The 14,015-nt window shown below is 43.7% G+C and overlaps 1 protein-coding gene across 1 annotated transcript; it reads right to left on the bottom strand.

The window, feature by feature from the left end:
• Positions 1–1,901: 1,901 nt before the first annotated feature.
• HAL (histidine ammonia-lyase) lies at positions 1,902–13,152 on the bottom strand. Its single transcript, XM_015858602.3, has 20 exons — positions 12,795–13,152; positions 12,283–12,343; positions 12,079–12,106; positions 11,725–11,799; positions 11,548–11,620; positions 11,396–11,462; positions 11,164–11,201; positions 10,960–11,085; positions 9,595–9,734; positions 8,414–8,461; positions 6,616–6,763; positions 6,442–6,537; positions 6,267–6,325; positions 5,408–5,488; positions 4,536–4,601; positions 4,284–4,449; positions 3,786–3,920; positions 3,302–3,410; positions 3,136–3,205; positions 1,902–2,276 (listed from the first exon to the last, which is right to left on the bottom strand). Exons 1-20 carry the CDS (start codon positions 13,039–13,041, stop codon positions 2,127–2,129), a joined length of 1,983 nt encoding a protein of 660 aa, XP_015714088.2. The 5' UTR covers positions 13,042–13,152; the 3' UTR covers positions 1,902–2,126.
• Positions 13,153–14,015: the final 863 nt, after the last annotated feature.

Genomic DNA, 14,015 nt, shown 5'->3' on the forward strand with positions numbered 1-14,015 from the left:
CTTTGAGTTCAAGCTGTTACAGTATTCTAAGCAGAGAATCTTGGATAGAGAGGGTCTCCGTGCACATTGGCTGAGGCTTTTCTTCAACTTTTCAAATGGAAGGTGGCTATAGTAACAAAAACACTTACCTTTCTCAAGAAAAAAATCATTAAACAATACTTGATAAGCATGAAGAGCTTTGCATCAAAAATGTGCTGTCAACAATAGCATCTGACCTTGACTGTAGACAGAGCTATTAGTAAACTAGACTCTGAACGAAGGACTGTGGTCTTATTCTGGTAGGAGCTCTATCATGCCCTTCTGATCTCCTTGAGCCATGGGCTCATCTGTTAACATACAAAATGTAAGCCACGTGTCTCTGTTCACGTTTGGTTTTCCTTACATTCACGCTGCTCAGGTGCTGTTTCCCACATCTGAGGTTATAGCAGCAACCAGCAGAGAACTGTCTAGGGTTTTGCTGTTGGATAAACTGCATTATTTAGCCATACCTTGAGGCTGAAGGCAAATGTTGTAACAACCAGATTGTTATATAACAACCAGGCTTGTGTATTGTAGGGAGGTCATCATCACAGCTGGTTTCAGTTAACACCTGGCTGTCTGTGAGATGGGAGAGCTTCAGTGGGAGGTTAAGATAAACTTGTTGCAGAGTCTGTAGCTGGAAGGGTGGAGACAGATTTGGCACATAGGGGAAGAGACAGAGATCAGAGGAAGGACCTCACACACCATAGGTTTGTCCTAATTCCCAGGTCTGCTCATTGCTGAGCTGTAGGCCCATCACCACACTTGTGTTTGTAACTCAGAGTGACAGGCCAAAAGTCACCTGGCTCTTTGTAGGGCAAGGGCAGGACCAGGCACAACTTGTGCATAATCCTGGCCAGGTTTAAAGTGTCCCTGCTGGCTTGCCAGTGGGTGTGTGTCCCATCCTCAAGACATACTTTCCATTGCAGCCCCCAAAGACACATATGGGTGACCCCATACCAGTAATTTGGCTGCCCCTTGTGGCATAGCTGATGGCCTGGAGGGTTTCCAGCCCACACTGGACCCCCCATGGCTGGGATCATCAGGCCGGTATTGCTGAGGTCACTGTTTTTTAACTGGCGCTTAAATGTCGTCACTGTGCTATGATGGGAAGCCTAAGTCCTGACTCTTCCCTTGCAAAACACACAAAGCCTGTGCCAGAGGTCGATGCTGTAACACGGAGCATATTACAACACAAGTGTCAAAGTGGAACAGGGCCGCGATCAGGCAGTTGGATGCCCATTAAGTAGTGAAAGTGCAGGTCTCCAGTGCTGGTTCACATCCACTGCTCCCACAACTCCTCCTCCTGCTCTCCTAGAAACCATCAGCACCCTTTGCAGTCAATTTGCCACCTGGGCTGCTTATTTCTAAGCTAAGCCTTTGCTTTTAACAGCTTTTATCATGATGGAAAAACACATTGCTGTAGCCATATGTGGAACCTCTGCATTTATTGCAGGTGTGAGCCCATGGGTCTTGTAAAGCTGTGTTAAACGTAGTCCATTGCCAGAATGCAGTGCTTTTGTTTTGGAGCAGTAATCACCACAGTGTGTTCTTATGCACAGAGCTCTTTTGATTTGTGAAGAACCTGTCTCCAAAATACTTCTGTTATACAAGAATCTGTTGGCTTCACATAAGATGTGCATGGTGCTGGAGGTACAAAGGGGAGAAGGGTTAAGTGCTGAGATAGTTTTCTCATGGCAGAATGAAGGGTACTGCAGTAGTTTCCCAAAGGAAAAAGAAAAAACAGAAGAAAAAAAGTGAGAATAACAAGTCTCAGCTGTTCAGTGTCGTTGGCAGAGATACAGAGAATGCAAGCAAAGAGCTGACAAAAATACAGAAGGCACTGAGTAAGACACCCACTGATTTCAGCAGGAGGCTGAATGTTTTGTGTTTGAAAGCTCAGGGTGTTTAATATAATCCACACTATCGTGACCAAGCTCTCTTTCCCACGAGAAGGAACTAGGGAGCCATTTCTTTACTACTGCTATGTGCCCCCATGTGAGACAGACGGTTCCTTTGGGCCACCTGAAGAAACCACACTGAGTTTTGGTGAAACAGCCACACTCAGGGCAGGTCCTGGGTCTGCTCTGTGCCTGAGAGGGCAATTGTTACAGTTCATTCTGATGCCTGTGGTTGTGGCCATCGTGTGTTTTCCTTCCCAGCGATCCCAATGAGAAGGCCGTTGGTGAACCAGGTCTGGATTCAGGGATGTGTTCTCTCCTGTATTTTTCAATGTAAGGTTCAGCTACTTCCCACACCTGTAAAATCAGACAGTGAAACAGGGGAGTGAGAAGCAAAACAAAAAACAACAACAAAAATTCATGCTTGGTCAGGCATCAGCACACAACTGCAGGAAACCCTGTGGGAAAGTTAGAGGGACGTAGGTGAGAATTACAGACCTGCATGCACTGATGGTAGGTGATCAGTAGAAACAGCAGGGTAACACCAGAGTGCGGGGTGGGGAAGAGCATGTGAATGGATTTGAGGGGGGATAGAGGAAGATACAGCTTTGGGGGGACAAGGTGAAAGGATGTGAGATGAAGAAGTCAAATCATGCCTTGCAGCCATGTTAATGCTTGGCCTGTAACAGCTGGGAGAAGATCACTGCTATTTGTTACCACGTCACTGGGTCATGAGAGGGCCAAGGAAACAAATGGCATCTGACATGGCCAAAGGGAAAGGGAAAGGGTGGGGGGGGGGTGGTGGTGGCTGCTGTTCAAGGCAGAAAAGGAGAGGAAAATGTTCTACAGTTTCATTTGTCTCTTCTTTAATAGCAGCAAGACAGCGGCAGATCAAACGTTTTACAGAGGACAGACCGGGATCTTATTCCATTTGGTTACTCTCCAGAATTGTTTTGTTACATTTTACAAACAAATAAGAGAGATTCTACAGTCCCACAGCTGTGCAAACACTTGGTTAGCACCTTTGGCTGCTGTCCCCTCACTCCTGTCTCCTTACTGTGCCCAGGAGCCTCCCGGCTGGGGAGCATATGCAGCCCCTCCAAATGGGGGTCAGCACCAAGAGAGAGCCTCTGCTCCCTGGTACAGGAGCACCGCCTCTGGCTCCAGCAGTGAGTGTAGTGATGGCCACACCGACCTGCCAGAAGCCAGAACTCACCTTCTGCTCCACCAGCAGCCTGTGAGCAGCTTCAATGTCCGGGGCCATGAAGCGGTCCTTTATCCAAGGCCTGCAATGAGTTGGCCAAACATTAACCACAGGCATCACCAGCAGCAGGCTCTGAAGCAATGGGTGACCCCCACCTGAGGCATTTATCAGATCTTACCTCACCACCGAGCGCACGAGGTCGTAGACTTTCTCCAATGGGGTGGTCGTCCTCAGGGGGCGTAGGAATTCAATGCCCTGGCAGGCGGCGAGCAGCTCTATGGCCAGCACTAGAAAGCACAACAGTGAGAGAGATATTCAGCAGACACAGCTCAGTGTGAGGCTTCCTTCACCAATTTCCCTGTGGTGTTTGCTGTAGCTGGTGTGATCTGCACAGCCCAGAGCGCTCACACATATGTGCAAATGAGTTCAGTGCTGGTGTACTGCGTTCTTCCACTAACAGCTGTATCTAAGCTCATCCTCTGCCAAATGAATGAATGAAAGAATAAAGAAGCAAGAGAGTGAGCTGTTGTTTCAAGCAAGAGAGCAAAGTTTTGCTGAGCAGCCTGTAGTTAGCAGCCTGTAGTATCTGAATAGAATGACACTAATATCTTAATCTGGTTACGTGCATCAAATCTGCCTGGCAATCATAATTTCGATGTTACCTTGTTCCACATGCTCAATGACTCTCAGTGCTTTTCTCGCAGACCATCCTCCCATGGACACGTGGTCCTCCGTGGCAGCGCTGGTGGACAGAGAATCCACAGAGGAGGGGTGGCACAAGACTTTGTTCTCTGACACTGCAAAAACCCCACAAGGGAATGAATGTAGGGCAGAACAGAAAATGATACCAGAAGCAATGGCCAGCCTGGAAAAAAGGGGCCCATCCACTACCACAGGCTGCAGGAGAGTCCAGCTTTGCTTCTCTTTGGAGAATGCATCAATGTTATAGCTGAGTACTTTGCAAGGAGAACCTTGGAAACTGCCATTGTCTTTGAAAAAGTCACCAATGCCAGTGTCTGGGTGTAGCTCACTGACTAGTTTTCTGCAGGTATTTATCTACTCATTGATCCAATGCCCTCTGCTCCTGTTGTTTGCAATTACAACTGCCTCGTTATAAACTGATCTTTGATTTGCCCTGTTGATACTGCTTAAGCACTCACCCAGGGCAGCTGCTGTGCAGTGTGCAATCATGAAGCCGGAGTTCAGACCTCCTTCGGTGACTAAAAATGCCGGTAGTTCGCTGAGCGAGGGGTTGCAGAGCCTCTCAATTCTTCTCTCACTAATTGCAGCGAGTTCATGCACACCGATGGCCAAGTAGTCCAAAGCCTATAAAAGATCTCCCCGTTCAATCAGATGGCAGGAAAATTAAACAGAAGAAAAGATGTCTTTATTTTCTCCATATGTTTAATTACCTTTGCGGGGTATTCACCATGAAAATTTCCTCCAGAAATGGTCTCTGCTCTTTCAGCAAACACCATCTTGAAGGAGTTAAGGCACAAACATCAACAAGTAGAGCTTATATGACAGATATATCTTCCTTATCTGAATGAATATTTGCACTAGTAGGCTTTTATTTGCAGATATATTGTATTGCATCTACAAAGTCACTTTTCAGAAAATGAAAGCCCAGTCTCAGTTGTCTGAGCTCATAGAGACAGTTCTGACGTGTTTTTTCAAATGGACTGGATGAAGTGTTCATTTAGGGAGTGGAATTACTAGGGTTATATAGAAACACGTGTTTGGATCCTAGCACAGCTTCTTGGTGAATTCTCTCTGAGGCAGGTAGAGTATTAGGTAACAAGCAGCACTGCTTGGCAGCTAACAGTGGGATGTCAGAGCATCTTTATAGTGCTGAGAAGAAGCTAGACTTGCTGAACCACAAGGAGGCTTATTGATCACACACATTTTGTCTGCCTATCTCAGTGACAGACAAATCTTGCCCTGGAATGCAGCTTTCACTAGTGCTGCACCACCAGATGTCTCATATGACAAGTCACCATCCATCTAAGTCCATTTGATTGCTAAGCCCCACCATTCTATGTATTCAACATAAGCATGTAGAGTATTGTCTTGTACATCTTTAATCTGCACTAAACTGAAATCACAAGTGGCTTCCTTGCCTCAACACACACTTGCAGGCACTGTTGGCAACTAGTGGTAGCTACTGACTGAAGTCTATAGGACTTTCTTTTTTGCCTCATATGCAAACAATTACTTAGGAAAAAAAATGATTAAAAAAAGGACAGACAAAAGTTTGCAAAGAAATAAAATCATATAAAGATACAGGGTTGTCCGTGGCACTATTGATTTCAGTTGTCATGATGTCTTTCACAAAAGCAATTGTATCATTCACTACTCCATGGACCTGGAAGAAAAGACATTAGCATCTGTGCTGAGTGTATGCATTCAGTTCACCTTCGTGGTGCTGACCCAGTTGCAGGCACTCTCTTTCCCATTGTCACAGTCTTTACATCCACATTTGAAGATGATCTTGGATTTGCTCTTAAAATCAGAAGCAATACTGCTTTGGGACACTACCCACCCTAGGCACCTGAAAGAGCTGGTTTTCTATTATGATAGCAGTAGTGCTAAATACTTTAGTTGTTTGTGTTTGTAAGAACACAAGATAAGGTACTTCATCAGTGGTGTAAGTGTTATTAGGGGAATGTTATTTAAAAATCCCCCCACAGAAAATGAGAACTCTTATTAATTAGCCAACTTTTGGTAATTCCATTGATTTAATAGTTTTAAAACTCAGGGCAGTGAGTTCATCCAGTATGTTTGAGATTCTACAAATACACAAACATTTTGTCACTCTGTGTCCTCCCAGAAACACCTTTCCTCAATTCGAGATATTAACATCAGTGCAAAAGAAATACCCTACAACATCTACAAATAGGGAAACCAGCACCTTCCCCTGCTTCCAGTACTGGGCCTTTTTCAGATCCTAACACAGACGTGTTCAGGGGATCAGCAAATTACACATCACTATTAATAGGAACTTTGAAGTGAGGGAAAAGAAAAGTGAGATCTCTTCCTCTAATGAAGTCAGACAAAATGCACAGGTGACCGTGTTTCGGAGGTGGGAACTCTGATATCATTTTTTTCTACTGATAGGAAAGGAAACAGAAGTCAATTTTTACCTGAGGGCAGCAGCGCATTGTGTATGCGTCCTGAACTCGGTCACAAAATCGGTGGCTCTCTAGGAAGAACAAAGGGACAAAACCCAAATACTCCCCACACAAAAGCAACTGTGCTACAGCTGTAAGACCAGCCTGCCCTGTGCAAGCTGGCATGGTGAAGGCTGACATTATTTACCTGCTATTTCTGATGGATGATGGTCAGAATCCAGAAGGGACCTGAATCGAAATGCCACTTCAGCCTGCCCTCGGTGTGGACGCACAGCATGGATGTCTAGCAAAACAAATGAGGCTGTTTGGCTCTGTCTCTCTCCAGTGTCTGCCAGCAAATAAAGAAAAGCCCAGTACCCACCAGTATCAAAGGCCTTAGTTGTACCCTTCAGGACTTCAAGTGTAAGGGCAGCGACTATATCTGCTTGCCTCGCAATGGCACTAGCTCTTTCAACTGCTTCACATCCCAGCGAGGTGATCATTTGTGTCCCGTTGATGAGAGCCAGACCCTTCAAAGAGAGAACAGATGTTAACTGAGTCCACATGCTGCGCTCATTCCCCATTTCTGTGACAATTCTCTTTCTCACATAAGTTATTTAAAGACCCTTGCTGAGCTCCCTGGATTTTCCTGAAGAAAATCCTAATAAGCACAGCTTGACCAAGTGTCTTTGCTACATAAACTGTCAATGTTCATGACCCAGCTAAGTCATTAGAGACACCTTTGGAATTCCAGCAGTTCCAAGAGAGAGGTTTAGTTCATCTTCCTTCAAACTTAAAATGAAAAGTCTTTTCCAAGTGCTTTGGAAATGGAATTTAATTTATTTTTAAAAATTTCTTAAGTCATTAAACCGAAGAAGCCAGGATTGTAGCATGTGCAAAAGCGGTCATAAGAAGGAAATGTAGAGTTGAAACAGAATTAAAAGTTTTAACTGCTTCGAAAGATTTGTTGAGTGCAATTAAAGCTAAGTACAGCTTTGTTCTACACAAACATGAGTTTTCTGTTTGCCTGTAGGAAATACTGGATTTGGCTTCTGAGGCCCAATACCAGAGGACTCCACAACCCTCAAATCTGCAGTGTTCCCGTGTAAACTTGTTACTTGAAGTGAGGTTAATCTCACTTGATTTTAACCACCTAGAAGTCAGCTGTCTGGCTCAGGTCTGTCACATGAACTCCAGCTTTGGTTAAAGGGCAGAAAGGTGCCTTCAGAGAGCTTCTTAGTTGTTCTGGGATGAGAGGAAGTGTTTTTGCAAGATGGCTGTCACATCACATTTGGGACTAACATTTCAAGTCAAGCAGGGTGACACAACGAGAGGTAAATTCCATTTGTGATAGATAGTACTTTATCAAGTATGGCTTAATCCACTCATGTTACCATTAGTGGCTGCACATTAAGCATCATAAGGTATATTTTAAAAGTGAAACTGATGCACTTTTTCTAAAGCCATCCATAGCAAAAGCCTTCAGACTTCCACAACCCACTAATAAGAGCCATCTTCTCTAAGGATGCAATACAAACCTATGTGTAAGTTCATAGTTGTAACAAATCACAAAGCCTAGGCTGCAAAATGAGGACAGATGTGAATACAAGACCTCTAGGTTTTGACAGCAAAATGAACTACTGGTTGGCAATCAGAAGGATGGATCAGCACTGGTGCTGCAAGGAATACATCTACTATTACTATTTGCATTACTGTGGATTCCATCAAAAAGAATTCTCTTCTCATTGATGCCACCTTCCACTGACCTGCAGACACATGGGATTGCTACTGCATTAACTGCCACTGATGGTCAGGAGCATTGGAAATACAGATCCATTACAGTTACTGCTGGCAAAAGGGCTGGATTCCATCACTGGCATTGAAATGGGGGCAGGAGGCAGGATGAGACTTATCTGTCTGCTGGCCTAAAGCCTTACAGTCAGAGCTTCTGTTTAGCTCTGGTTGTACTGAATCCCACACAGATGGGAGCTGCAATGGAAATGCTACCATAAGCCCTGCTGGTGAATGAAGTCTCTGGCATCCCTCCCCATGGCTGACTTCAAATACCTTTCTGAAGCTTGATCTAAAATGACTGTTGGCTCATGTCAGGCTTCAATTGCAAGTATAAAGCAACAATTGACTAAACTTGTTTTTCATCAGCTGATATTACCCTTTATTACCTCTTTTGGTTTCAAGGTAATTGGTTTCAGACCATGGGCTTCGAGGACCTGCGAAGGAATTCAACGAAAGGAGGTTTACACATCTATGAATTTCAGTAACTCAATACCCCAAAGTTTAAAATCTTAACCGTTTCTGTACATTAATACAAAGTAAAATCCCCAAGTGAAGTAAGAAAAAATCTTTATATTACAAACAATTTAAACAAATTTTTCTTCCAGGCTAAATAAGGGACAGCATTTTGGAGTTTCTAAACTATCATTAAAAGAAGGCGGTAGGAACACTGTACACAAGATATTGCCACAGCCCATTAACATCTACCATGTATTACCTGGTGGGAAGGAGTAATAGTAGAGAAGGCTGGAAACACCTTGTGATGATAGCTCTGTCTGACACAGGTCCATAAAAGAATGAGCCAAGGTCCCTCTAACATCAGGAAATGGGAGGTCCAGGACATGCTGGCCTCTTTCCTCTCTATCTCCCCTCCCCATGTAGTTCTCACTACTTCTCCAGCTTACTGTGATGGATGATAGTTATCAATCTACAAATAAAGCTGGTATTCAAACATTTATGGATTAGACTGGTATGTTTGAAAGAACAAAGTACCATGAAAGACCCTGGAGAACCCAGTCTTGGAGATGTTAAACACCAGATCAATCTGCAGATGTATTGTGACAGGATAACAATTAATTCATTAAAAAAGAATTCCATTATAAGGCATCTTGCTGTAAAGGAGGGTGCTGTAAAGTTTCCCAGTGACTTTTGTTAATCTTTCTAAAACTGAATGTCCAAATCTGTGTTTCTGCTTAAAGCCATCGTAAATGCACTAGAAATGTTACTGATAAATTCCTGTTTTCAATTAATCTCCAGTTACTACTTGCAGTTCTGAATTGACCTTGGGTTCGTTGGAACAGTGCTGATGTTTATGGAGTCAAAGATGTACTAATAGCTCTTTCACAGCTGGTATCACACTGCCCAACTCTAATGGTGTCACTGCAGTATTTCACATTGTGATAACATAGCATGATATTTTTTTTGGACATGCTGAGCATCCATTTCTGCTACAGGGACATGAGCCAATTGTCCCATTATTATGGATCCCTCAAGGTAGAGCATGAGCTGCTAAACACAACCTAGACCCAATACAAATAGTACATGAAATCCAAATGCTCTTAATTCTTACATATTTAGCATCAGCCCAGCCACTCTTTGGGGACCACATCTTTCCCTCTCCTGTCAATCCCAACGCGAGGTGAGAGAGGGGGGCCAAGTCTCCACTGGCTCCAACTGTTCCCTTCTCAGGGATATAAGGCAGGCAGGAAGCTAGAAATAAAACAAATACAGCTCCTGTTAGAGCTTCCCCTTGATGTACTCCTTGGAAAACAGTGAAGCCAGTAAGAAGGTGGTCAGTTATGCTCTATAATTAATGGCTAAGATCAGTGGCACAGATAGGACTACTCTTCTTGCAGAGAGGTTTTGTGCCTGCTCCCAGACTAGCTGCAGTTTGTAAAGAAATTGGTTCCCTTCTGAATTCATCTCTGTAAGGAGTGAGAGGACCATGGGTAGTGGTGATTGCAACTAATAAGCACAAGGTACAACCAAAACGTCACTCTTCTCAGATCCCCCTCACAGGCTTACCACCAGTCAAAGCTCAAAGTTCATTCCTCATTCCACTAAACATTGAGTAACTCTTAGAAACCATCTCCAAAGCTTTTTTCCCTGCCTTATCACAATGAATATGAGGATTTAATGATCTTGGAGGTCTTTTCCACCCTTCGCGTTTCCAGGATTCAGGGCATGGTTTAGTGGCCATGGTGGTGCTCACTGATGATCTTAGAGGTCTTTTGCAGCCTTAATGACTCTATGATTCTGTGAAATGAGGAAACCCAGGAAATCAAGGGAAAAGGAGGGAAGAAGCCATCCTATTTCTTTTCTTTTAAAGTGCTAAGCAGCACAAAGCCTTATATTCTTCAGGCCTCATGTTTATAAACATGGCTCTGTTGTCACAGATGTGTCACAGTGTTAGAGCAATCTTCCATTCTACAGGTTTTGCTAAAAAGAAGGGAAATTAAACTCATACAGTGCAGAGTCCTCTCAACAAGACCCCCCATTTATCCCAATGACAAGTCCTGCAGAGGAAGAGGAGATGCTCTTTGGTCACAACTGCCATATTAGAATGCCTCACCAGGCACTAAAGCTGAGTGTGAACAAGGATCTACATCATTCACATTCAGCTCCTGCTTCTGCCAGAACCTTTCTGCTTAGTCTTGAGCTGCTCAGCTGAGTCATTAACCTTTCCTGACATTCCTGCTCACACCCAAGTTCTTCAGTAAAGCCTCTATCCATGAGCTTGCAGGGGAGTGAGTCCTGGTTTCTCACAACTGCCAAGTCAAGAGAACAAAAGAACAACATCCACAGCTTGACTCACTGAGCCCGTCCTTTAAAGAAATAGCTAAAAACAAACAAAGCATACAAGAACATGAAAACAGTAAATGTAAACATAACAACAACAACAACAAATGTGAGCTTTCTGTAAGTATCTTTTTACCATTAAATGCTTCAATAACTTGCTGGAGGGTTTCTAGAGATATCCCACTGTAGCCCTTTGCGAGGACATTGATCCTCAGTGCCAGCAGCATGCGGGACCTCTCTGGGGTTAAAGGTTTCCCCACACCTGAAACAGCAACGGGCTCAGTTACCATCCTGCTACCAACTGCACAGAAAGGGAAAGCACTGAGCAACTTCCCCTTACCTGCAGAGTGTGAGCGAACCAAGTTCATTTGAAGCTCCCTGCAGAAAGTAAAAGAGTTACGTAAGAAACTCTTTCAAAGATTATTTTTGTTTTGCACAAAACAGATACAGTGAAGCAGCCCTCTCTCCTCCAGCCACAGGAGAATAAGCATGCGGTCAGCAACATGCTTCTCTGCAGTCTCTTCTTTCTTTCCCCAAAGGAAAGGAGAGAGAAAGCCGCATAGGTAACTTACATCAGTTTGCTGTTTGGAATGACAGTTCTGGCAAACTTCCCAAAGCCTGTGGTGATTCCATAGACAACTGCAAGAGCCAGACATTTCTGGTTAGGGAGAGAAAGTCATCAAAGTGACTGACAGAAACAGTGAACAGAGATAAAAGTATTCACCTGTCTGCTCCTTTACAATCCTTTCAATCACTTCTCGTGACTGCTTGACTTTAGCTTCAGCTTCAGGGGTGAGCTAGAACATGTGCATTTTGAACATTAATTTATGGATCCTCGTGTAATTCTAAGTGTAGAAAGATCAACATGTAATTTTTAGCCATGTTTGTTCAGAATCTTTACCTTTATCTTGTAGAGCCCTTTTCCTAAGTTGACCAAGTCCCGTGTTGTTAAGCTGTTGCCATCTAAAGAGATATACTACACCGAGAAACCACCTTTTAGTTTGGGATACATAACACACATCACATTGCTCAACGATCAGAGTTACAAAACAAAACAAACAGGCAGAGCTCAGCAGTGATGGGAAGCTCGTGCACACTCTCATCCGTAAGACAAGAACATCATAACAAAAACACACTAAGGAAATTGTAATACATGTTTCTGGGCCCACCAGCATCATGAATAGTGCAGTGGCTGAACTCTCAACAAGCTCTGATAAATACAGATCACTACTGGGCAATCATTGGCTATTCCTACCTGTTCTGGTTCTCGATATTTGCTATATCTGAAAGTTTTGTAAAGGAAAACAAAGGGTGAAAGGGATGTCACATGCAGTAGTGTCTGTTTGATTAGAGCTGGAAAAGTGTTTTAAGAATGAAGGAATGCTTTAGGAACATGGAAATATAGCAAACTGTCTATCTGGAAATATAAAACGTTCAAAGAAGATTCCAAAAAGGATACAAATGAACTCCTTCTGGCTGAGATGGTATGAAGTCTGGAGACATGATATCTCCTTCTATAACTGGAAGAGATACGCAAAGTGAATAGGAACAGGATCTAACCGTATTCTATGTATAGATGAATATGTTATTAAATACAGTACATAACATTAGGTAATCTAATTTGCAGTTGTCAGCACCAAACACATTTGTACGCCTCCAGGAAAATAATTAGCATTCATGCAGTTTATTTTATGTACTCTAAAGGTGAAAACAGGACAGTCCAATGCTCAGACACATGCTCCATATCCCTATCATCCACAGCATATGACATCTCACACAGATGATTGTACACAACAACACGTAACTCCTAAACCTTAAATAGTTCTTACTAACAAAGGTTGCATTTGGTTGTTTTTCCATGCAAATCTTTGACACTGTCTCGGATACAACACTAGATGAACTAAAACACAGCTGCTGACTCAGGCTCCAGCGCAATCATTCTGTCACACATCACCTTAAGGTTTTGCTTACCAACTTCAACAAACTCATTGTCCTCCAGGGCATCCTCCACTGCATCGTCAAGATCCAGCAAGCCGAGACCCTTGCACCTCCGAACAAAAAACTTTACCTCTTCCACTGAGGTAAATCCACCGTTATCAGGTTTGTTCTTCACATACCGCCTCACAGCCTCCTTTCCCAGCCATCCGACTGTATTTGTGCTGTGTGGGCATGGCACTGCCAGCCATTCTCCTCGGACATGCACCGTGTATCTTGGCATGTTTCCTCCCCAGATTGTTTTTCGCCTGAGAGCAGCCACAGGGTGAAGCAGCCTTACATTCACACACGGCAGCCTGGAGAGTGGTGTCTGGCTGGATTGCAGTGTCCTGATCAGATAAAGGCAAAAATCCTCCCCCAGAGATCCCCACCTTTGTAAATAAGTGAGATCGATGCATTCGGTTAACTTTATCCAATCAAAGCAAATGGAGGGAGCACACCCTTTTATGGGAAAGGGAAAAGAAAGCTACTGCCACAGGAGGTTTTTAGGCCAAGATCAGGAATATAAAGCAAAAATGTAGGAGCTGGAGTTTATGATGAATTAAGAATAAATAAATCTGAGTGAGAGGAAGCGCAACTGTTCTGAAAACTGGAGGGTTTTATGAGAGTTAACAGGCCGTCACATGGCATTAGGTTGCATGAATGAAAACCTCCATGAGGGACAGGGCCGGAAGGTATTCAGCCTGTGATGGATTGGATTGCTCATGGCTGCTGGGATGGAAAGGAGATCGGACTACATCCTTAGCTCTCTATCCAGAGAAGGATGAAGGTGAGCAGTGTAAGGCACTGCTCACTCCTACACTGCTCACTCCTGTGCTGAACTTTTAGGACACAATATTCTATTGCAGGTGAGAAGATGATTCATGAACTTGTTTCCATTTCCTTCTCACATGTGCTTGGGATGATATTGTTAGAATGATAGCACAAATAACAGGCCACATGTGCACACCTCCAGGACTGGTACTGCTATGCCAAATTTCTTCTGCAGCCAAATGCAAAGAAGAAAAAATGTGCAGAAATACCAATTAGAATGGTGCAAAAACAACGTTTAGCAACGACCGTGTCCCCACAGAAGACTGGTGGAAGCCAGTGTGTAGGAGCCATCACCTCAGCAAAGCAGGACAATACTGAAAGCCATATCTGCCACTGCCTTTTTCCTAGCTCTGGCAGCAAGAAGTTAAGATCAGGTGGTAGTAT

Source organism: Coturnix japonica, chromosome 1 (assembly GCF_054131305.1).
Source record: "Coturnix japonica strain WE chromosome 1, WE-NBRP24, whole genome shotgun sequence".
NCBI classification, from domain to species: domain Eukaryota; kingdom Metazoa; phylum Chordata; class Aves; order Galliformes; family Phasianidae; genus Coturnix; species Coturnix japonica.

What these genes read in the sequence shown, in the direction of transcription:
- HAL (XM_015858602.3), bottom strand. Translation starts at nt 13,041, where the DNA reads ATGCCAAGATACACGGTGCATGTCCGAGGAGAATGGCTGGCAGTGCCA. An exon ending in ATTCCAAACAGCAAACTGAT is followed by an intron (nt 11,202 to 11,395) that starts GTAAGTTACCTA and finishes TACTTTCTGCAG; the next exon opens with GGAGCTTCAAATGAACTTGG. An exon ending in CAATGCGCTGCTGCCCTCAG is followed by an intron (nt 5,489 to 6,266) that starts GTAAAAATTGAC and finishes CTTTTCTTCCAG; the next exon opens with GTCCATGGAGTAGTGAATGA.